Raw genomic sequence first — 25,761 nt, forward strand, 5'->3', positions numbered from 1 at the left:
TTGTGCCATCAAACACTCCACCCCCTCAACTCCCGATTGGTGATGGGGCAGTTGTCGAGAGAGTGGAGAGTTTTCCATACCTGGGCAGTGTGCTTATGACCAGCTCCGATTTGATACCAAAGTCTCACTCCGAATCAGTCGAGTGGCATCTGTTCATCGGCTGGGTAAAGCTGTGTGGAAGCTTCCTGGTCTGTTGCTCCACATGAAGCCTCGGGTATTCACGGCCACCGTCATGCCCTGTATTCTTGCGGAAAAGCGGACCCCCCCCCCAATGGAACATCTTCGCCAGTAAGACACATTCAGGCTGGCATGCCTACGATCCATCCTGGGTTTAGCCAGGCTGGATTGTGTGAGGACCTCACAAATCCTTGAAAGAGCTCGACAAAGTTAATCGGTGAGCTCCGGCAGGCAAGGCTGCGTTGGCTGGGTTATAGAGCCTGCATGTACAGCCACCGCATGCCTAAATAGCTTTTGTTTAGCCAGATAGAGGGGGCCAAATGGACGTGGCAGGGGCTCGAGAAGAGATGTAATCATGTGGTACAAGAGGATGTAGAGCTAAGTGTGCTTTCCGATGACTGGTACCAGCGGTGTCAAGATCGGCCTCTGTGGAGGAGGCTTGTGAAGGACGCTACTGGGTAGTTGGAGGCAGTTGCCCTTCAGCATGAACGGAGGGCTATGGAGCGACGCTCACCAACCCGAGCAAGCGCCAGGTGGCTAAACATAGTAGGTGGGCACAGTTGGGTGCACAGGTGGTGCATCGGCCAGTCGCCTCACTTTAAAGTGCACTTCGCCTGGCATAATCACCGTGGTGATGTCACCGCCACGGAGTGACGAATGGAGGTTGTTGTTGAACTTATTTCGCACCGTCTGCATTCAACCGTGCTAATTGGAGATGCGGGGGAAGGACAAACTAAACACAATTTTTTTTATAAGTTAGTTTTTAATCTAGATTTAAAAGTGCATATCACCAGTGGTTTCCTAATATCGTAAAGAAAGCATTTCAGACGGCCGAATAGGACTCGAAATGTCATTCTATTGTTTATTTTCTTTTCTTTCTACGTGACTTTACCGAAAGAACCAAAGAGTCATTCCTGCAGTCACGAAAGCTTCAAATCAAGTTTGGATCGTAATTAGGTTACAAAATTAAGGTATGGAAAAGTTGAACAAGATACAGGGGTGTCTATCGATGTGTAAAGAATGAACGATTCGTTGATTGGGTTTGACGTTTAGGCTCACCAGGTGAGAAGAGCGCAAGACCTGGGTCACCAACATGACAAAAGCGATAGAGTGAAAACATGTACATGTACAACGGTGCAGAAAATAGAAATTATAGCAAAAACAGCCAAACAAAAACGAACACGAAACAAAACTCAACACACTCGCCATTAACACCGCTGAAAAGGAAAACGGATAGTCTGCGAAATGGCCCTTCTTCATATCGCATATAATTTAGATCAATTATCGCTGGTATAACTCTAACACAATAATAAAAACATTCGCAAAAAAGTTATATTATCATTACATATTTTTAAAATATAACTGACGCTGTTAGCAGGGATATACATATTAATAGCTATATTTCATAATCTTAGCTCTTTCGGTAAAGTCACGTTGAAGGGAAACAATAAAATAATAAAATATATAAAACAATAAAAATTCTCACGTTTCGACCATAACACAAAAGCTATATTTCAGTTCACACTGCATTCACTGAATTAAATACATTAAAATCGATGTTCAGAAATGTTTCACTCCGTGTATATATTTACAAATGTACAGAGTTGGGGAAATATATTTATACAGAACGCGGGCGTCTATGTACAGAAGCCGTGACAGTGGGAGAGACATAGGGGCGGGGCCGTGTTGGGAGAGTGGCGTGGGAGGGCGGGGCCACAGTTTGGAGGGGGCGTGGCTACGCCGGAAGGGGGAGGGGCTGGGCAGCGTAGCGTCATTACGTGGGCGGGGCGACTTCACTTCTACGCGATTGGGCTCCCACGACGGCCGCGAGCAGCAGAATCGCGTCTCCAAACTTCAAGATATTTTTGTTTTTCTCAACGCAAGGTAAGAATCTATTTTATACTGGTAGGAACGAAGTTGTAAACTGAGTGTACCAGCCTGCAATAGATTCATGTGTCCGTCCGTCCCCTTTCAATACTTTAACGAAGTGAAATCTCGTGCTGTTCTTAAACATTTACTTATCTTAAACATCGACTTATCTTAATCATTGACTTATCTTAAACATCTACTTATCTTAAACATCGATTTATCTTAAACATCGACTTTTCTTAAAAAATTACTTATCTTGAACATCGACTTATCTTAAACATCGACTTATCTTGAACATCGACTTATCTTAACATCGACTGATCTTAATCATTGACTTATCTAATACATCGACTTGTCTTAAACATCGACTTATCTTAAACATCGACTTATCTTAAACATTTACTTATCTTTAACATCGACTTATCTTAAACATCCACTTATCTTAAACATTTACTTATCTTAAACATTGACTTAAACATCGACTTATCTTAAACATCGACTTATCTTATCTTAAACATCCACTTAAACATCGACTTATCTTAAACATTTACTTATCTTTAACATCGACTTATCTTAAACATCGACTTATCTTAAACATTTACTTATCTTAAACATCCACTTAAACATCGACTTATCTTAAACATCGATTTATTCTTAACCATCGACTTATCTTAAACATCGACTTATTTTAAGCATCGATTCATCTTAAACATCGACATCCCTCCTAGCCACGTGTCCTACCCAAGCGCACTTTTCTTCATAGTTTGGATGCTACAATTTACCTACACTACACTATACACTACACTATACACTACACACTACACTATACGTTATCTGATACTGGTAGGAACGAAGTTGTAAACTGAGTGTACCAGCCTGCAATAGATTAATGTGTCCGTCCGTCCCCTTTCAATACTTTAACGAAGTGAAATCTCGTGCTGTTGGGTGTAATAAAATTGCGCAAAATTCCAATGTTCCTACCAGCCCACCCTGCAGGGACCTGTTTTATTTATTAAGGAAGACATAAAGCTGTTATATAGACCAAAACTACTAGTTTCGAACTGTTTCGGTCGCAACACAAGCGGCCGTCTTCAGGTGAGAATAATTATCTGCTGTTGCGGTTTTATATAGGCACGGGGAGGAGGAGTTTGCCTGTAGGGGTTAGGCACGGGGGGTGGGGGGAGGAGTTTGGCTGTAGGGGTTAGGCACGGGGGGTGGGGGGAGGAGTTTGCCTGTAGGGTTAGGCACGGGGGGGGGGGAGTTTGGCTGTAGGGTTAGGCACGGGGGGGGGGGTTTGCCTGTAGGGGTTAGGCACGGGGGGGGGGGGAGTTTGCCTGTAGGGGTTAGGCACGGGGGGGGGGGGGGAGTTTGCCTGTAGGGGTTAGGCACGGGGGGGGGGGGGAGTTTGGCTGTAGGGGTTAGGCACGGGGGGGGGGAGGAGGAGTTTGGCTGTAGAGGTTCACAGGGGAGAGGGGGAGGGTTTGTGGTGTGCATGGACGGGTGGGGCTGGAGAAATTAGCAAGTAAATTGACTTGTAGTCATCGGACAACAAGACACACGGGTGGGTGAGTGAAAATCATAGCAGTTAAAATATAACGTAGTTGATCACATCCTTCCAATGATTGCTCAATCTGAATCCATCTTCTCTGATTTTCACTCACCCACCCGTGTGTCTTGTTGTCCGATGACTACAAGTCAATTTACTTGCTAATTTCTACAGCCCTACACGTCCATGCACACCACAAACCCTCCCCCTCTCTACAGCCAAACTCCTCCTCCCCGTGCCTATATAAAACCACAACAGCAGATAATTTTTCTCACCTGAAGACGGCCGCTTGTGTTGCGACCGAAACGTCGTGATTTCTTTCATTATTTTTTTTACTATCTACATGACTTTTACCGAAAGAACCAGAGAGTATGGATTCCTGCAGTAACGAAAGCTTCAAATCAAAGATATCAGAATCTTTATTTATGCTGGAGAAATCCGGTGAGCTATGAAGCTCTTTTTCCTGTCTGTACTGCATACCTATGCCTGTGATTTAGCTTTATCACGTGTGTATCACACCTACATAGGTGATGCAGAGAGATGAAATTAGGACACAAAGAAGACAAAGACATGTAGGGATATGATATGAGATACGGACAAAATTAAGTCGTACAATTAGATAAAACTAGATACAAATAAGATTTAGAGGTGTAAGGAGTTGTAGCCAAGAGACATAGTATGAATGAGATATATAGGCAAGAAATAACTATAAAAGAGAGTTGACAAAATATCCAAACTTAAGATACCTATTTAGCGATATGAGAGGAGTAGATAAGGGAGAGAAATGTTGTGAACTTGCTGAATGTATGCAAGCAGGAAATAAAGGCTATCATCAAACATGATCAATTCATTGGTGGATGAAGGCCTGATAAGCCTTTACCATCTCCCACAAGTCCTTTGATGCAACAATCCATCTAGTATCTAAAAACGAGCTGATTTCATTGCTCCATCTCCACGGATGTCCTCCTCTTGGGTGTATTTAATGTTCACCCAGAAGTGAAAATGTTACACCACAGGTGGTAGTTTGGCAGCAAGTCGTGTGTGATGTGGTCGAGTGTGGCGACTCCCACCTCTATCAATACGTCTCATTAGGGGGAAAGAGCAGATAGACTACTCTATAGAGATCCCTCTCGTGGAGGCCCTTTCACCATAAGCTGTATGAGCAAGCAATTGCAGGGCTGTACTTACTTACATTTGAAGAGACTGGGTGCAACAATTGTCCAGCACCGTTTGAGCGACTGAAAAAGTCGAACCTATTTAATGAACCCAAGGGGCATGCCGGGTTGAGTTAACCCCATGTGGATTTTTTTTTATTGAAACTAATTTCAATTTAAAGAGTAATGAGGAGTTAGGAAACTACTGTCAAAACGGCCACTTGTACTGATTGCTTGCACTCTTCTGCACCACTCCCTCTTGACCAGATGGCGACAAATCTCCTCAACAATCGCTATGCGGTTTTGGAAAAACTGGGTGAAGGAACATTTGGCCAGGTGTTCAGATGCTGGGACCACAGGAACCACAAGGAGATGGCCCTCAAGATGATTGACTCCACATTAAGGTGAGAGACCAAGTCATGATTGTGCATCACAATCTTCACTGAAAAGTTTTCCTGCAACACAAACTCACGTGTGCCTACCTCGACATGAAGAATTATATTTTAATGATGATCCTATTTTCGACATTCTCAGAAGTGTTTGTATTTCTTCACGCAGCGTCACGGACGCGGAAGTATATAACGAGGCTGGCTTCCTCAAGATGTTGAGACACAAAAGCATCATCCGGCTTGAGGAAAACTTCGTCGTGGGAGATTACCATTATCTCGTGTTGGACTACATCAAGTAAGAACACTAAGTCCATTACAAGCGTGACACTTACAGGATGTGTAAAACTACAAGCTTGGCAGCTGCTTCATCTCGATCAGTGCTCAATCCTTAGCTATGCTACACTGCATTGTTAAGAAGCAGATGCATTAACCATTTCGTAACCAGTTTGCAAAAAAGAAAACAACTATCTGCAGTCAGCACGTATTCCATGCATTGTTACACCTCGAATGTCTTACCTCACTTTTAGTGTTCTAGGACTTGCCGTGCATGTGTGGATGTGCTGGTGCCTTTGTGCTTGATGCTGTGTTTAATTAACCATCCTGCACTCTGTGTGTTGTGCGTTTTCCGTTGTCAGCGCGGGCAGCCTCTTTGACGTGGTGAACTCGAACGGAGCATTTACTCTGTCCTCCGTCAAGAGATACGCCCGATCCCTGATGGAAGTGCTGGCCTTCCTGAAGAAGAACGGCGTAGTCCATGGGGACCTCAAGCTGGTAAGGGTTTATCATTACATTTCTTTTAGAGGAATTAAGCAGGTCTAAGGGACGCTGCCATGGTGTCATGGGTAGCACACTAGACTTTAAACCCAGAGGGAATCGATTAAATTTGATCTCCCGGCTTGGCAATTGCAACAGTGGACAGGTTCTGAAATCCCAACTCTCCAACCACCCACCCACCCACCACCTCTATACACCCAGAAGGATAAATAAGTACAACACAGTTCATCACAAAGTCACAAGTGGTGGCGTAAAGTGTGGGTACTCCGACCACTTTTGAGACATTTGGCTGTGTATACGAGTAGCCCAAAACCATTTAAGTAGCTCTCTCGACCTACTCAATGATGGAGGCCTTTCTGGAAGTAGAGGGGTGAGCAAATAATTGCAGGCCTGCACCTTTACGGTGATCTTTTAAACATATCGAGCAGTGTATGCGCCTCATGCACCTGTAGCTCTTTGCCACGTGGTGGCCAGTTGAATTCCCATCACAGCTGCCTCATACAGAAGAGCTCTTATCCGTGATCATATTACCTATGACTCCCATTATCCATGGCAGCTGTAGAGTCCACAGAAACACCAATTATCCGTGACCCTATTTTCATTCTTGTACGTAATTATTCAGGTTTTTCTTTTTTTACCATCCTGAATTGCGGAACAACTCCGTTCGCGCCGATGAGAAGAGTCGCCATGTCAATTCTTCCCATTATAAGTGTTTTGTTTTCATGACCAACTTCAGTACAAGATGTTGTATTGGATCATCTTTACGAGAGTTATTGATCCCCCTGCTTCCGACTCGAGAAATAATTCATTTACACTTATAACGTTAGATGTACAGTGCACAAAATGAACGCCATTCTTCCATACAGACAGGAATCATCTTAATGGACTCTCATTTGGTTAAATACAATACAAATAATGCGTCCGTTTTCTTAATTTTTTCAGGAAAACATCTTGGTGAAAGATCACCACACGGCAGCCATCCGATTGGCCGACTTCGGAGGAAGTTTTTTTGAATATGAATTTCGTAAGTTACACTTTATATACATTTATACACATCATCACATTTCTAAATATTTCTACAGATCCTGTTATCTGGAATAATTTTGTGTTTTATATAGCGTCGTTAATGCAAATTGCGTGAACGATGCGGATGTGAACAGGCATCACGCAGTGATGCCTGCGCATGGTAGCTCCACACGAGGTATTAAGGGAATGCTCACAACTCCTTACGACCTCCAATTCACAACCGTGCATTGGGAATGTCCACTTCCGTGTAAAATCACGTCCTGTCATATTCTGTTTGTTGCGGTTGCACCCGACTTAAGAGCCGCATGGCTCACAGGGCTATACCTAATAAATGAAAACTTGAAACTTGAAAACTGTCACATATCATGCAGGACAGGGTGCGAACACATTGGGGATTCTTTTAGTGAAACTATGACTCCTACAGGCCACCTAAGCAATATTGTATTTTTTATTTTTCTCCAGCCGATGATTTCTTTGGGACGCCCGGATACAACGCTCCCGAAGTCTTGCTGGGCCAGCCGTTTGGAACATCAATTGACATGTGGGCTGCCGGGTGCATACTAGCTGAGATATCTGTCGGCAAACGACTGATGTCAATGAGCAGCGAGAGTCAGGAGATCGCTGGCATCACAAAGGTAACATTAATTTTATAATTTTGTATATTTATTAGCGAAAGATTGTGGGTTTAAATCTGGTTAGGGTTTAAATCTGGTTGGGGTTTATTCAGCCCTACAGTGTCGATAAAATGAGTACTACTTTTTTATGGAAGTCGACATTAGTTGTCATAGAGATATATTCACCTGTGACGTATGAATGGAGTTTTACCACTGACTCAGGGCTGCAGCCAGGCTATGATCACTGCCTCAATGCTCATTTGACTTTGAGTACAAATTCAATTTTAAACAGCTTCATGTTACGTGAAATCAAGTGATTACTCAATAATGAATAATTTAATCAATATGATACGAACCATGTATGTAAGTACGTACAGAAAACGCCTCTTAACTTGCCAGTGACATGAGATCAAATGTATCGTTTATTTTCAGATTGTGGGAACACCACCCTTTGAGATGCTGCACGCTGCACCAGACGGTCCTCGGTATTTCTGTGAGTACTGCAAATTTTATTTTTAATATGCGATTAGGTGTTATAACATCACTCGTCTGGCTGCACAATTACGTGAAAGTTGGGTTGTTTCCCCACGTCCTTCACAGCCTTCATTGTACATCACAGCCTTGTGCACATGAATAATATTTTAATGCATGACATCGTTTGCGATTGTACCCACTGCAGACTTCTTTGGGCAACTGACCAAGGAATGTCTGCAGGAGACCCCTCAGTGTTGCCCGCTCAAGGAGTTTCTGAAAACGAGAGACCCATTGTTCCTGGACTTCATCAGCTCCATCCTATGGTGAGTGTCCCACTCTTTGAGTTTCCCTCAACTGTAACAAAATTCCAGTAAATTTCTATATCATAAGGGAATATGCATCCCCTTTGCAATGTACAGCTATCTTGCATCTCTCTGCAGAAGAAACTAGGTAAAGAATGAAAGGGCAAATGCAGTACTGTATCCTCATTTAACGCGCTAATAGATGTTCTGTATTAAGAAAAAATGCATTTAGTGAGGAATTACCGTTTACACATTACAGAGATAAACAAATAAAAACCATGCACATTTGCACATTTTCACTATAAAATTAGCTTGCAGTCATCCCATGGCGAGAAAAAAAAACTGTGATAAGGGTACGTCACCACGTACTATTATATTATTCCGCGCATATACCTAGAATTCCTATACTGCTCAGCCATGCAGCTGAATAAAGTTGTTTGTCATGAACCGCTCAGAAAGCCCGTACCCGAATGGAAGAACTTTACTTTAGCGATAACACATTGTGTACGCACACTTTGAGCGTGGACTTACCATACCTATCTTCACATACCTGCAAACCCTTAGATACTTTATCAAGTGGATGTAAGTTTATTGTATCACTATAATGTGTAATTTGGGTATGTATATTTTGCTGATTTTCTCATCGGTACTTGTCTCTTTGTTTTCAGCTGGAACCCAAATGACCGTCTAACTCCGAAAAGTGCTCTCAAGCACCCATGGATGAGTGCAGCTCCAGCTCCACCACCTGGACTTCACCAGGCACCAGCATGCAAGATCAACTCCCATCTGGCTCCTGCAACCAAGTCCTTCCCTATTCTGGACCCCTACAACATCCCTTCCAAGACAATGGACCCCTACAAATTATGCTGGCTGGATTCGGACCCCAACAACTTCTTCATCCCGGCTCCAGCACCTTGCCACCTTCCCTCAATTCCACAACTTACTTCTCCTGGCCAAATTCCAGTCGAATCATTTTGCAGCAGCTCTTCCGGAGTGGCAATTCCCATTTTGGCCACTAAGGTGTCCACTGCCACTTTCCTTCCATCTCCAGCCGCCGTTGCAGTCCCCTTAATTGAGCCAAGGACTGACGCCTTCCTGGCTTCTGCTTCTGTTGCATTAAGCGCCGGAACCATTTTGGATGTGGAGATGCCTACAGCCACTAGCTCAACATCCACCACAAAATGCAGCATTCAGGTGGAAGATGTGAACACTGCTGTGTCTTCGACAGCATCAATTGCTGACCCCCTCCCAGAGTCGGAGACCAGAATTGATGCGGACATCAAGCCTCTGGATATTGAGGAATTTCATATTTCAATTGAGGCAGTCGATGAGGCGACCCAAAATGGAGCCGAGACGAGCATGGGCTCCATATTGCCTCTGCCTATAAACGCAGACGACACTGTTAACCCTCTCCTGGAGTCCGAGAGCACGGTTAAGGCAGACTCTAAGCCTCACGATGCTGAACAAATGAAAGCCATGGTACAGAGTGACATGGACAGTGCAGAAAAAAATATTGAGGTCCCCAAATCCCAATCACCAACCATCCGCAAGAGATTGCATCGGTTCGGACGCGCTCTTATTAAGTTCGTCTGTTGTTGTGGGGGAAGTGTTGAGGGGGATTAAATGTTTTAATATTGTCAAATATATGGGCAGCCCTCGACTTATCACCTGTTCATAAGTCGAACGGTTTATAAGACGGTCGTCAAAAATGTATTATATTTAAATGCACATAACTCATTGCTATAAATTGTTTTACCGTTTTTAAAAGGGAAACATTGTTAAACTCATAAAAATATTGTACATTTGCATTTTATACTGTAATAAATACTATATTATACATAACATACCAAATAAATGTTGGTAAATAGAAAGAAAAATCAGTTTTAACTTAACTTGCCTTGATTCCCGATGATGCTGGCTTGTTTGTCAGAAGGCGCATAATGGATCCCAACAATTTCACACACAAGGGGGCATGTAAGCGCACTCACACAAAAACATACACGACAACGATCCCCTGTATGGCCTGCCTTCACAGCGTTTATGAAGGTCGCCTTTGACTCAACAGTAGCGATGTTTACACACACCGCACCAGGTACTCATTTGAGGCCGAGTTGACCTAGGAGAGGCCCAGGACCCATTCAGATTATCATCACTGATGTTGGTTGTGAGTGGGAATTAAATGTTTTAATATTGTTAAGTATACTCTGGTTCCTTCGGTAAAGTCACGTTGGTAAAAAGTAAAAAAACAATGAAAACAACTAAATCAAATCACGACGTTTCGGAGGCAACACAAGCTTCCGTCATCAGGTGGAACAGCCACAGTAAAAAATACTATGGTGAGTAGAGAGAGCTATTTGTGACAAGCGATTATAAATGGTAAGAAGGGGGGAGGAGCCAGGGAGGACGGATGCAGGGTAGGGAGGGGGGTGAGTGTTGGGGGACAGAGATTATTGAAGCTCCTGGCCATGGTACTCATGTACAACGGATGGGGGGGGGGGGGGCGGCGGGGGGCGGGGGAGAGTGGGATGGGGGACAAATTTGCACGATTGAAACATTGCACGTCAAATTTCCTAGTGATGGTAGTGTGTAAGGCTGGGAGTAAAAGACCGGAGATATGGATATGAATATAAACTCTAAAGCAGCTAAAGTTTTACTTGATTAATAACATCCTTGCAATGAATGCTCAATTTTAAACCATCCTCTTGGTTGAAGTTACGACTATGTTTGTATATCTGGATGGATTCATGGACAAATCTTTGGTGGTATCCAGATGTCTTGCAGAGTACTTTGGTAGCAATGATCAGCCACAGCAGAAGAATTTGTCCTATCGTGTTTCAAATCTGACTTGTGCTCGTGAATGCGGTCAGATACGTTGCTTCGTTTCCCCAATATAGCAATCACCACAAATGCAACTCAGTTTGTAGACACCAGGGTACTGTAAGTCAGAAATGACATCCTTTACGGATGGGATTAGATCACGTATTTTGTGTATTGTACTGAATCGGACCTGGATCTTGTGTTTGTTTAGAATTTTGGAAATATTTTTGGTAACGCCTGCTATGTATGGTAACGTGATGGTTTTGATCGGAATCTCAGGGGGTTGTTTCTCCATGGTAGGAGAAACAACTCTGGAAGGTAACCCAGAACTTGGGTTACATACAGAGCATAACTGTGAAACTGTGAGGCATAAATGTTAACTTTACAAACCTTAACCGTTTCTTTGTGCGTCGGTGAAAGTCGGAGGGAATATCGCCCCTCCCTCCAGGTTGTGCACCCAGACAGGGAGGCGCATTCGAGACAATTTATAACATTTGATTGTTTTACTTGTGGGTTTTATGGTAGGAGTATGACAACGGAATATACCGTGGGTGATCCACACAAGGACACACACTGACACACGTACGGACACACACACGGACGCAGATACATACGGACAAATCCTGACACAGCAAAAATCGAAAGAAACCCCGCCTTGTGGGCAGGATCCAAGTGAAGGGATTTTTGGGCATAAAAAGAGGATCCTGAGCATGGAAACCTCAGTTCGACCAGGGGGTCGACTCAGGAGTGAGCTGCGACCAGCGGGTCGGCTCGACTCGTCCGCAGTTCATCGGAACTCAGATGAGTTCGATCGGCTCACCGGAGCCGGCCATCGGGGGCTCGACTCATCGGAGCGGCTCCCCTTCTCATCTGCAGGCGGGCAAGACCCGCTTGACAGCTCAACTCGCCCCTGCGTGGGTCAGCCTCTGCCGATGCGGAGGTCTCTGCTGCCGCCGGGGTGGTGAGGGTCGCTGTTTGGCGACGAGGCTGCGTGCACACCGTGCATCGCCAGCCGAGTGCGCACCCGGGTCAACACTCAACCACCGTGCACGCTGCGAGCGAGCTGTGGGCGCCATCTACCGACCGCGTTCTGAACTGCAGCAGCGTATCGACGACATCCGAATCCGTTCAACACGGTGACCGCCGAATTGACTTATACGTATGACGCGCACCGCCCTCTCACCACACGACAAGCAGGCGTCTGTTTTACACAAAGATCGACTCCGAACACTGACTATTCAAAACAATTCATGTCATTCAAACATACACGGGTCCTTAACCAGAAGCCAACACTCAAGTCTATCGGCCATCAGTGACTGTGAAGGCGTCACATCGAGACCGAGTGACAACCACCCGTCGTTATAAGTATATCCATAGTTGTCCTCTTTACTATTTAGTGGGCTGTACTCTTAATCGCATGAATATTCAACAGATCCATCAATACGAATTGATTTTTGACACCTTCTTCCGTAGAGCCACGCTCTTGTGGGGAAGAGTGTGTCCCACCAGATCCTCATCAGGCGATCTGGTCCACAATCAATTAAAACTTGGTATCAGGTAAGATCTTCAGGGGAAAGGAGCACAGCATCGCATGCCCTTACTCCAAGCCATTATGTAGTCAGATAATCTGCCGATGTATCTGTTGAGATTTGTGCCTTTAAGAATAATAACTGTTTTAATTGTTTTTCTTACCGCCGTATAATCTTTAAAGTACCTTTCGTTCGTAATCGCCGCACGTACACGCGTACTCTACAGAATAATCACCTGTTCTGTGACCCAATGTGCTAACAACGTGATAAGGGTTGCATATGATCTATGATCAATAACGAGTGCGATACTGCGGGGACAATTCAAGTATAATCATTCATTATAAAGTTAAGGTTTTTGTTTAGTATAGCATTTGCAAGTTCTAATAACTCTCTTTCACTAACAACCATCGCTTTATGCGGGGTCCATGTGTTATCAAAGTGAAATCGTACAGTCGTTGATGATACTGTCTTGATACCGTGTGGATACCGTGTTGAAGTTCTGAGATTGAGAGTTCACATACATATTATAGTTAAGGTTTAATTAGAAAATAAATTGATTAATACAGAAGTGGTCGTGTGATTCTTTCCTGAAATTTTTGCGTAAGATCTGTTTCCTGCGATGAGATATGAACTCGGGAACCTAAACTATAAACACACCAATCCACACTCATTAAACTTTAAAGCGAATTATATGAACTTGGCTACCATGCAAAGCGATTTTGATAAAGAAACCCCCTCGCAAATCGAGGAGAGGGAAGGGGAAATACGGACACAAACAGGAAAACAGGAGGCCGACCACCCCGAGGTTAGAGAGAGGCAAAATATTAACCCTAAGTCACCAGGGTATTCTGTACTGATAGAGCGACAAAGGGCGGAGCTGGGGCGAAACGAGCAACATGACATAGACAACTCACCAGAAAGACGCACGCTACGCAAGTACGACCGACATGATGCAGATGACAGAGACAGCTCACTTGGTAGACTCCTTCCACGCAGGCACGACCGACGTGGAATCTATGGCAGGGACTACTCTCCGGAGAAGCGCACCTCGCGCAAACATGACCAACCAGTTCCAGATAGCTCAGTCAGCTCACCAGAAAGACGCACGCTACGCAAGTGCGACCGACATGGTGCAGATGACAGAGACAGCTCACTTGGAAAACGCACCTCACGTAAGCATGACCGACGTGGAACCTACAGCAGGGATCACTCTCCAGGAAGGCGTACATCACGCCAACATGACCCATCAGATGCAGATAGCTCAGACAGCTCACCAGAGAAACGCACCTCACGCAAACATGACCAACATAACACGGGTACAAGGGACAGCTCACCAGAGAAATGCACGACACATACAAATTACCAACGCAAAACCACCCGCACCACAAATGACAAACACAGGAATCCCGACAACCATGTAGCACAAGACAAACATAAACACAGCACATCACCTAGCAGCCACCACACACGTAGTAGACGGCGTGAAGGTCAAGGACAAAAACACTCACCACATAGACACAGCTCAAGGAGATCACGCACACCAACCCACAGGCATGGATCACAAGACCCACATAATAGAAATAAGGGACACAAGCCACGGGACAGATACGAATCCTCCTCGGACAGAGGGAGACCACGACACAGACACGGGAAACATGACAGTAGTGATAGCGAAGGCAGGGACAGCTCGAGTGACAAATCCTCTGAATCTGACGCCTCTGACGACGATCAACTGTCCGAATACTCATTCAGTAGTAAGACTCTGAAATTGATGGACAAAGCGCTCGTCATAATTCCCTATTTCGATCCACACAACAAAACCAGGGATATACACAACCACATAGCTACAGTAGGACAGGAGGCTAAGATCCGGGGTCTGGGTAAATCAGCAGAAAAAGCATGTTTATTGTCAAGGAGCTTACATGAAACCGCCAGACCATGGGTAACATCCCTGCCAAATAGGGTCAAGAGCGATTTTAAGCAATTAAGCCGAGCAGTAGTTAATAGATTTGGGGAATACTCCACACTATCTGAAGGATTGAACGCGGCAAAATTGATGACTCAGCGTGCGGACGAAGACCCACGAGATTATCTCCTACGCCTCAAGAGAGCAAATTCCGCAGGTGACGTGGACAACGCCCAGGAAGAAGGGAAGATATTAAAAGTTATGTTCTTCCAATCACTAAGACCTGAAATAGTGAAGATAGTAGGAACGATGCTAGACCCCGAGACTGCCTCCTTGCGCCAGATTGAAAGCAAGGCCCACACGGCCTGGGTGAACGGACGGAGAACCACTAGCACAGCTAAAACACACATCATCACCAAAGACAAAGAACGTCTCAATCTGGAGGGAAACGAGTCTCCAGGGAATAACAACAGAACCACCCGGAACGAACATGAAACACCCCAGGAGAGGGCGCCAAATCCACTAGGATCAAAACTCAGCAGCAACACGCCGGACAACGGGTCATGGGGGACCTGGCACCCACGGCCGCCACAGCCCTGGAATATAGAAGAGGGCGGATCTTGGAACTATGGAGGATGGAGAGCGAATGACGGATCATACCTACCCCGCGGAGGCCGACGCCCACCGAACCAATCCCCATATCGTCTCCCACTGCCGCCTCCGCTAGCAATGGGGCATAGACCACAGGCAGCCAACAGGAGTCGATACGCTCACTATATTCGGATGGAAAGAGAACATCAAGAGAGTATGAAGACTCCCATGCGAACAGCCAAGACAAGAATACCAACAGAACACACGCAGGAAGAGGACGCACCCAACGCAAAGATAGCCCAAGAGAAAATAAGAAACTCAAGAAACCCCAAAGCAGTCACCGAGGTGGTACCAGAGGGTAAAGGGTACCATCTGGGGGAATTAATTCCCGTAGGACCGGTCGGACGAGTCCACGTGGAAGTAATACTGCAAGACACCCTGACCAGCCAGGGCCTTTGTGAAACGGGAGCAGAAATATCCATGATATCCAGAGACATGTTTGATGAACTCCAGACTGCCGTCCAGAGGAAGAATGAAACGTTACAGATGATGCCAAGTAGGCTCACCTACTCAGGATGCGAAGGGACCCACATGCGGCCATTGGGCAAGGTCATGATGAAGCTCACGTTCAACAAAGTCAACATGAGCCATCCACTATATGTCGTGCAGAACCCAGGAAAAGAGCTGATCATTGGGATCGAACTACTGAATCGCCTTAAACCCGTCATGAACCTTGAATCCCGACAAATATGGGCACAGTCAATGCCGGAGCAGCATAGGGATCCAGAAGATGAAGAAGTTGAAGACTTTACAGGAATTCAAATGATAACAGAAGAACTCAACGACCTGTCACGGACAATCAAGAACGAAACCAAGCGTCCAGCAGAAATATGGACCACTCAACTACTGACCAACAGACTGGGAAAGGACCTTGAGGAAACCAACCTACGAACAGTAGTTAGAAAGGACTGTCCCTTCGCGGAGTATATACCGCCCACTAGTGGTCAAACAGGTGTTAACGTGTCTTTATTTGCCTGTCTGCATGCGTATGTCTTGTGTGTCAGCGGTTGCAACAGGTGTGTGGCCGTGTATATTATTGCGCGTGTGTGGGTGAGTGTGTTCACGTGTGTATTGTTCAGTCTGTATCTCTGTGCATCTTCTGTGCTAGCGTATGTCTGTATGTCACTAGAGAACGGTTGTGCAGTGGTAGTGTGTAGTGGCACGTTCCTGATGACCTAAGTTCCATTCCCGGTCACGACGAACAGCAGTAGTTTAGCTGGTAAGCGTGCTGCACTATTAACCTGGCGACCCAAGTTCGATTGCTGCTTTTGGCCAACACCGGTGACGAATATCTAAACCGGTCCTGGGGCTCCCTTAGATTAATTCAGCCTTAAATGAGTACTCAGTGCGTGTAAAGCATCAGCACTGGGGAGACAAAGGTGGCTGGGTGTAGTGTTGGTCCTCCCATCCCCTTCGTGTTCTGTGCTGACCTTCGTAGATGCTCGCTAACAGCACTTGCCCTAAAAGTCTTTTCAAGGCTATATTGAGGATCTTTGACTTTTGTCTTTGTGTGGTGCAGTGGAGGGAGCACGGAGGGCGGTGCCTGCCACGCGCCCGGTCCTCACCCTGTTTGACGTGAGCCCAACATCCTCACACGACCACAACCAACCCATGTCTCATCTCCCACACCGCTGGCGAAAGCACTGTGTGTGATCTCGTGTGCTGTAGCTTTCTGTACCGTGCTGTGTTTGCTGTGTTAGCCATCATGTGCTGGGGCGTTCTGTGCGTTCTCTTGTGTGCTGTCGCATTCTGAGCTGTGCTGAAATTGCTGTCATGTTGCTGTAGTGCGCTGCGATGTGCTGTAGCGCTCTGCGCTCTGCTGTGGTGTGCAGGACAGCGAAGAGCAGCAGAACGAGGCTCGCACTGCTCAGAGCTCCACGTCCCAGATGAAGGCAGCGCGTGTCCTGCAGACGTTCGTCAACCCCTTTGGCATGGTGAGACATGGGGAGACAGGGACATGTGGAGGCACAGGGGTAGTTGAGTGCCAAGGAGATACATGGACTTTGAGACACGGGAATTACAAGGACACCAAGACAATGCAGCGATACAAGCGACTTAGGGACGTGGGGAACACACAGGAGGCATGGTAAATGAGAGACAGATAGGAGGCATAGAGACACAATATTAGCACAGGGTCACACGTGACACGGGGTCACTTAGGATTTGGATAAAACGGTCTTCATTGACGCAGAAATCCTGGAAACATGAAGACGTGGGGACTCGAGGAAGTGATTGAAAATAAAAAGTTCGCTTGTGCATCTGTTCATGTGCTTGTGCTTGCAGTATCTACCATCCAGTGACGGGAAATCTCTGCCATTTAAAGAAAAGAAATTGGATCCTAACTCAAAAGTGTTTGAGGTAACACGTGATTGTTGTGTGCTAACATTTTGCTCACATCATCATCTCCATCATCATCATTATCTCCATCATTCCATTTCACAAACCACTTGTGCGGATGGGTGCTGAGTGAGGAATTTTAGTGGTTTGGTGATTAATGTGGTTATTTGAGTGCATTTTTGAGCAGATGAGTGGGTGAATGAATGGTTGAGTGAGTGCTTGGGTAGGTGAGAGAGTGTAGTTGAGTGCATGAGTGGTTGGATCGTTGAACGAGTACCTGAGTGGCTGAGTAAGTGAATGAGTGTTTAAGTAGTTGACTGAGTGAGTGATGAGAACCCGTTGAGTGCTATATCACCCGTCTCTGTAGATCTGTAGTCGCTGGAAACTGATGAAAGCGCCAGAGAAACCAAAGAAGAGCTCTGCACAGTCTGCAAAAGCCAAACACGGTGAAGGCACACACACACACACACCATGAACACAGAGACATGCACTAATCCAGCAGTCACAAACACTTGCACGTGCATGTGCACACACACACACATGCAGACACGTACAGAAGTCGAGGCGTTGCTCACGCACACACACACGACAAAAACAAAAATCGTATCACCTTTAACAGACTTGGGGCAAGTGCTGTTAGCAAGCGTCTCTGAAGATCCAGGATTACACGAGGGGTGGGTAGTCAACACCAGGCTCGGCTGCCTTTGTTTCCCCAGCACTGATGATTACACATCGTGCCCGGTACTCATTTAAGGCTCCGTCGACCTCGGGGAGGCCCAGGACTTGATCAAATATTTGCCATTGCTGTTGATCGCAAGCGGGAATTGAAATCAGGTCACTGGGTTTGCAGTGCATTAACCAGCACACTACTGCACGCACGCGCCATGAGTGACGGATCCCCGTGTCTGCAGCGGAGAAGAAGATGAAGGTGGAGCGCCCTCAAGAGGAGCCGGTCGCCGTACCGACTGTGCGAGAGCAGAAACAGGTGCGCCCCGCTCACTCGCGCTCCAGCGTTTCCACGGCCAATGGGGGAACTGGGAACCTAGATTTAAAGCTTTCGTGACTGCAAGGATCCATACTCTTTGGTTCTATTCGGTAGTCACGTAGGTAAATAATAAAACAAAAATCACGACGTTTCGGCCGCTTGTGTTGTGGCTGAAACGTCGTGATTTTTGTTGTTTTATTTTTTACCTACGTGACTTTACCGAATAGAACCAAAGAGTATGAACTGGGAACCTGTTGCAGGACCTGCACCCCCGGGCCTTGCGTTTGTGACTGGGCTTCGTGGGACCCGGCCCCTCCTGGTGCCCTTAAGTCCCCACCCACCCACCCCCTCCCCACTCACTGCTGCCCTTTCCCATTCCATCTGAACACCAGCCTGTGTTGGGGTAAGACATTGCTTACAAAATTGCATACGAATTCAGATGCGTTATTCTTGTGAACATTCTGCATGTGCTTGAGCGAATTACGTCGTGGCGTGCAAATTTTTGCCGTCAATAAAGTAGGCATCGGTGCGCATCACAGCGGAATGGGAATGGTACATGGGCATAGAGCAATAAAAATGTAAAAAGAAACCCGTCGCGAACTCGGCGGCTTACACCGACTGAGCAAAATAAATTGCAACCGCATGAAAAAAAGTGCACAGGGAATCGCATAAGGTAAGGAGTAAATAATAATGAAATAAACTGTGTTTTCTTTCCCTGGTGCGCTGGTGATAACTCGACGAGGGTTAACGAATCGGTACCCTATCCTGTGACTCGTGACTTGATGCTGGTAGCATCGTGGGGATAACATTGGGGGAAAAGACAAAAATCCGACACAAACCAGAATACCTCCCCACTGCCGCTCTCCCCTCCCCACCCCCTCCCACTGTGTTGCCTTCATTCTCTCTCGTTCGGCCTCTCCCTTACCCCTTTCCATGGGCAGGGTGCCACACGTAGAGAGGCACCGGGGGCAGCCGAGGTCACGGAGGTCGGAGGGAAAAGGCAGCGCGCGGACTCGGACTCATCGCCAGCGCCACCACTCGTGCCAGATGACTTCACCCCCCACGAGTACACGGAGGCCGACGCTCACATCTTCACAGGTACACACACATCTTCACAAGTACATACGTGCACATCCACATCTTCACAGGTACACAGACACGCGCACATGTACATCATCATGGGAAAAATGCACATCTTCACAGATACGCACACACACACACATCTTCACAGGTAAGGTCAATGTGTGAATGTGAGGGTGGGTATGTGAAGGTCAATGTGAGCGAGTTTGAGTGGGCGAGTGAGCGAGTTGTTCTCTGTTCCAGCCGGGTGCTCTCGAGGAAGAGATCAGAACAGACACACGACTCGGCAGGACAAGGTGCGTACGTACTTCACATCACCGCTATCATCATCGTCGCCGTCATAACCACCACTACCATTGTCATCACACCATCACCACCCCTAATATTACAGTTTTATCACCATCACCACTACCATCAACACCATTACAGCTACTATCATCACCATCATGAAAATCACTGCTACCAACATCACTATCATAACTCCCATATTCATCACCATCATCACCACTATCATTGTCATCACCATCAATATCACAACCATCACCCCTACAACTAAAGTATTATCTCCACTACTTTTAACACCATCACCGCTACCATGATCACTGTCATAACCACCATATTCATCACCATCACCGTTACCGTCACCATCAACACCATTGCCATCATCTCTGTAACCAGTGTTGCCTTCACCTTTAACGTCATTAACACCATCATTAATGCCGTCACCACCATCATAACCACATTCATTGGTACCACTGTCAACATCATCTTCATTCCCACCACCATTACCACGATACACGTCGTGTAGTGCATTGCGCATTGTGTTAAATATTTGTGCTCCGCGTGCTTTTTGTGTCGTGTGCATGGTGTCTGTTGTGCGCATAAACGCGCATTGTGTGTGGTGTGTGTTTGATGTTGAGTACACATTTGCGTGTATCCGTTGTGTGTTTGTGCAGCATAAGTTGTGCGGGCGGGGGCAAGGTGGTCGTACAGTCTTCAGAGGATCGGCACGGGGCATGACGTACATGCAGGGACACAGTGGCCGGTAGGAGATCCCTCTCCCATCACCTATGTCGCCCTACGTGCATTCACGTGTCTTTTGTGTCCGCGTCGGACCTTGCATATCTAAATGTTTACCCCACGTGTCCTTGTGTGTCCCTGTGGGTCGCCGCATGTCTAAATGTGTACCCACATGTCTCTGTAATGTCCCACCTTCTCTCGGTTAGTTCCCCGCATGTCCCCATGTCCCTCCGTGTCACTACGCATGCTGCGTCTTCCTTTAGATCATAGATCACGGTTCCGTGCATTTTCACGTGTGTTCCTGTGTATACGTATGCCTTTGTGTCTGCACATGCATCTGCTTGCCTTTGTGTGTCTCAGTGTCAACGGTGTCAACAGTGTTGCTTTGTGTCAATGATACTTCGTGTCTGCTTGTGTCTTCACGTGCCCCCCTGTAGCATTGTTACCGTGCGTGTCGGTGTGTCACCGATGCGTTATAGCACATGTCATCACACAGGGTTCTCCGACTGGCACATCTGGCCCGTGAAGGCTTTTGTAGTGGCCTGCCGAGGTATAAATACAGGTTTCCCTCACTTTATGCGGTGGATACGTTCCAAAAAAAGGGCACACAAAGTGAAACCGCACAAGACAGCGTCCTGCCGAGTAGTATATACGTACACATGCAATGTTGTGTCACATCTGACCGCAAAGTGGCATATAGAGTGAGTTCAAAAGACATTTAGCGAATTTTGTGGAGAAATAGGTAAGCCGCATATACGTGAAATCGCACAAACCAAACCTGAATAAACTGTGGAAACCTGTAGATACAGGTTAGTGAGATGAAAAGTGATATACAAGAGATAGGGATGAGAGTTGGAGACAAACTATGGTGGTTAGCTGTCACATAGCTGACGTTATGACGTAAATAAGTCATGTGATGTAACATGTACGCGTGGCACGTGATATTACGTCGCTAACTTTTTGTAGCCCGCCAGATAATATTTCTGAAGAACCATTCGTTTTCATGTGCCTCTGTGCCAAGCACATGTCTGCATATCTCCATGTGGGTGACTTTGTGTTCCATAATCTCAAAATGCACCTAGCCTGGCACAGCTGCTACGGTCACATCACTCAATGGCGGCTGTTCTCTTAATTTATTCACTGGTCACTATCTGTGTCCTCAAATCCTGATGCTTGCATTTCCACGTGTGTGTGTGTCCCTCCACATCTTAAAAATAATATTCTGCATATATTTAGCATCTTGCATGAAAATTCCATCTATAAACGTGGTAGAATTTGTAACACATGCAGTTTTCGCGTGGAGGCATGATAATACACAGACAAGCGGGCAAAATAGCCAGAACCAGTGCCAACAATTGCTCAAGCTCTGTGGTCCTATATTGAGCGGCCGGAATGTGGGTCAGGAGTGTTCCACTTTTCATCCCAGTGCGACCCGCGGTTGCTCACTTCTCCGTGATGCAGGGGAGGCTCCCGGCAGGCGTGGCCGAAAAAATGAAGATGTGAAGAGAGGCGGTGAGAGTCCTGGAGGGGAGTGAACTGGCATTGGTGCAGGGTGGACAACAAACGTCTCCCATTGATACGAGGCGACATCAACAACAAACGCAATTAACAGCAACATCCAGGATCAACTGGCGAATTCGAACAACACGCAGTTAACAGCAACACCGAGTCAACCGGAGTATCTAACAATACATGGGAGTTGATAGCGACATCTGTTCGGCCAGTAAATTCTAACAACACAGTTCACAGCAACTCCTAAAGTCTTCCAGAGTACAAATAAGACGCGTAGTTTATACCAACTGCTCGAGTCACACAGGGTCTCCTGTAACTGCGACGTTAACAACACACGGATACAAGTACCCTGTGTGGCCAGTAACACCCAGACTCAACGGCAACACCCCAAAACACACCCAGTGTCACCAACATCATCTCACATTATCATTAACAGCTGATAATACCAGCTACAGCCAGCTACATTGAGCATCACCAGCAAAGTGAGTGATAAACCAGCTTTAATACTTTCCATAAAATAATGAGAAACTCATGTCCTGCGCGTGTAAATAATAAGTATTCACACGTGCAATGCCCATGCACTCTCACACAATCACATGAACATAGATGTTAGAACTCACATGTGCACACATAAGCGCAAGCTTTTTTGAAACCCTGCACCCCCTGCATTACCAGTTTAATGACTTGTTTCCACATGGATGTTGTGGTGCTGACAAGTAGACCACAAAGAAATGATGTAAAAATAAATTTGGTTTCACATTTTTAAGCCTTCTCTCCTGCAGGAGGGACTTTGTCAAACGTGTCTTTTGTCGCTGTGTGTAGGTGTTTAAGGTGGGGAGTGGTAATAAATGTTGAACTTTTTTCTTCATGCTTTTGGAGTCCCTGACTGCTCACAATCATTAAGGACCTTGATGATGGTGGGTAGGCCCGAGTAAAGCTACGTGGCTGGGAGTCAGAGCCATTCCCTGTTCACTTTTGGGTGCGACAGGGATGTGCTGTGGCTCCAACATTATTTAACATCTTTTTCGACAACGTAGTTCGAGAAGCCTTCCTTGGCTGTACTGGCAGAATCTCCATCTGGTACAGATACAGTGGGAGGCTGATCAATATGGTCGAGGGATAGCTCCCTATTGGTCAACCATTTATATATGCTGATGATCTGGTGATTGCTGTTCACTTAGAAGAAGTTGGAAGTGCTGCTGCTAGACCTGGAGCATGCTACAAACTTACCATCAGCCCCACCAAAACTAAGCAACTGGCTGGGTATTTTGTGCCATCAAACACTCAACTCCCGATTGGTGATGGGGTAGTTGTCGAGAGAGTGAAGAGTTTTCCATACCTGGGCATTGTACTTATGACCAGCTCCGATTTGATAGCAGAAGTCTCACTCCGAATCAGTCGAGTGGCATCTGTTCATCGGCTGGGTAAAGCTGTGTGCAAGCTTCCTGGTCTGTTGCTCCACATGAAGCCTCGGGTATTCACGGCCACCGTCATGCCCTCCTGTATTCTTGCGGAAAAGCGGACCCCCCCACCCCCCATGGAACATCTTCGCCAGTAAGACACATTCAGGCTGGCATGCCTACGATCCATCCTAGGTTTAGCCAGGCTGGATTGTGTGAGGACCTCACAAATCTTTGAAAGAGCTCGACAAAGTTAATCGGTGAGCTCCGGCAGGCAAGGCTGCGTTGGCTGGGTTATAGAGCCTGCATGTACATCCACCACATGCCTAAATAGCTTTTGTTCAGCCAGATAGAGGGGGCCAAATGGACGTGGCAGGGGCTCGAGAAGCGATGTAATCATGTGGTACAAGAGGATGTAGAGCTAAGTGTGCTTTCCGATGACTGGTACCAGCGGTGTCAAGATCGGCCTCTGTGGAGGAGGCTTGTGAAGGACGCTACTGGGTAGTTGGAGGCAGTCGCCCTTCAGCATGAACAGAGGGCTATGGAGCAGTTAAAATATAACGTAGTTGATCACATCCTTCCAATGATTGCTCAATCTGAATCCATCTTCTCTGATTTTCACTCACCCACCCGTGTGTCTTGTTGTCCGATGACTACAAGTCAATTTACTTGCTAATTTCTACAGCCCTACACGTCCATGCACATCACAAACCCTCCCCCTCTCCCCTGTGAACCTCTACAGCCAAACTCCTCCTTCCCGTGCCTAACCCCTACAGCCAAACTCCTCCTCCCCGTGCCTATATAAAACCACAACAGCAGATAATTTTTCTCACCTGAAGACGGCCGCTTGTGTTGCGACCAAAACGTCGTGATTTCTTTCATTATTTTTTTTTACTATCTACATGACTTTTACCGAAAGAACCAGAGAGTATGGATTCCTGCAGTAACGAAAGCTTCAAATCAAAGATATCAGAATCTTTATTTATGCTGGAGAAATCCGGTGAGCTATGAAGCTCTTTTTCCTGTCTGTACTGCATACCTATGCCTGTGAATTAGCTTCATCACGTGTGTATCACACCTACATAGGTGATGCAGAGAGATGAAATTAGGACACAAACAAGAGAAAGACATGTAGGGATATGATATGAGATACGGACAAAATTAAGTCGTACAATTAGATAAAACTAGATACAAATAAGATTTAGAGGTGTAAGGAGTTGTAGAGAAGAGATAGTATGAATGAGATATATAAGCAAGAAATAACTATGAAAGAGAGTTGACAAAATATCCAAACTTAAGATACCTCTTTAGCGATATGAGAGGAGTAAATAAGGTAGAGAAATGTTGTGAACTTGCTGAATGTATGCAAGCAGGAAATAAAGGCTATCATCAAACATGATCAATTCATTGGTGGATGAAGGCCTGATAAACCTTTACCATCTCCCACAAGTCCTTCGATGCAACAATCCATCTAGTATCTAAAAACGAGCTGATTTCATTGCTCCATCTCCACGGATGTCCTCCTCTTGGGTGTATTTATTGTTCACCCCGAAGTGAAAATGTTACACCACAGGTGGTAGTTTGGCAGCAAGTCGTGTGTGATGTGGTCGAGTGTGGCGACTCCCACCTCTATCAATACGTCTCATTAGGGGGAAAGAGCAGATAGACTACTCTATAGAGATCCCTCTCGTGGAGGCCCTTTCACCATAAGCTGTATGAGCAAGCAATTGCAGGGCTGTACTTGCTTACAATTGAAGAGACTGGGTGCAACAATTGTCCAGCACCGTTTGAGCACTTATTTGGCCAATTTAAAGTCATAACCCGTTAATGAGCCTTGATTCATGTAAATCATCAAAGTGTCTGTTCACACAAAACCACAAAACCTCCACTGGTGGCCTTTAGCAAGTTTACTCAAATCCACGTTTCTCTGGCCATGACCAGTTATCTCCATGAGACAACCTCTGTAGACTGTAAAAGTCGAACCTATTTAATGAACCCAAGGGGCATGCCGGGTTGAGTTAACCCCATGTGGATTTTTTTTATTGAAACTAATTTCAATTTAAAGAGTAATGAGGAGTTAGGAAACTACTGTCAAAACGGCCACTTGTACTGATTGCTTGCACTCTTCTGCACCACTCCCTCTTGACCAGATGGCGACAAATCTCCTCAACAATCGCTATGCGGTTTTGGAAAAACTGG

The 25,761-nt window shown here is 46.0% G+C and overlaps 2 protein-coding genes across 3 annotated transcripts; both read left to right on the plus strand.

Moving 5' to 3' along the window:
* The first annotated feature begins 1,454 nt into the window (after window positions 1-1,454).
* Window positions 1,455-10,167, plus strand: LOC142923107 (uncharacterized). Its single transcript, XM_076064034.1, has 9 exons — window positions 1,455-2,061; window positions 5,014-5,150; window positions 5,305-5,430; window positions 5,771-5,906; window positions 6,852-6,933; window positions 7,398-7,570; window positions 7,982-8,042; window positions 8,229-8,346; window positions 8,994-10,167. The coding sequence occupies exons 2-9, from the start codon at window positions 5,014-5,016 to the stop codon at window positions 9,946-9,948; spliced, it is 1,788 nt and encodes a 595-aa protein (XP_075920149.1). The 5' UTR covers window positions 1,455-2,061; the 3' UTR covers window positions 9,949-10,167.
* Window positions 10,168-15,852: 5,685 nt separating this feature from the next.
* LOC142923119 (exosome complex component 10-like) lies at window positions 15,853-24,838 on the plus strand. 2 transcript variants are annotated; one of them, XM_076064058.1, is made up of 9 exons: window positions 15,864-16,803; window positions 17,061-17,162; window positions 17,512-17,586; window positions 17,933-18,011; window positions 18,477-18,550; window positions 19,492-19,648; window positions 19,874-19,926; window positions 20,587-20,675; window positions 22,112-24,838. In XM_076064058.1, exons 2-9 carry the CDS (start codon window positions 17,115-17,117, stop codon window positions 22,143-22,145), a joined length of 609 nt encoding a protein of 202 aa, XP_075920173.1. In that variant the 5' UTR covers window positions 15,864-16,803; window positions 17,061-17,114; the 3' UTR covers window positions 22,146-24,838. The 2 variants fall into 2 exon arrangements, with proteins under 2 accessions (XP_075920174.1, XP_075920173.1); XM_076064059.1 differs by lacking the exons at window positions 19,874-19,926; window positions 22,112-24,838 and having other exon boundaries at window positions 15,853-16,803; window positions 20,587-20,671.
* Window positions 24,839-25,761: the final 923 nt, after the last annotated feature.

Source organism: Petromyzon marinus, unplaced genomic scaffold (genome assembly GCF_048934315.1).
Source record: "Petromyzon marinus isolate PM22_M1 ecotype Great Lakes invasive population unplaced genomic scaffold, UKy_Petmar_22M1.pri1.0 PM_Scaffold_29, whole genome shotgun sequence".
In the NCBI taxonomy this organism is placed as follows: Eukaryota; Metazoa; Chordata; class Hyperoartia; order Petromyzontiformes; family Petromyzontidae; genus Petromyzon; species Petromyzon marinus.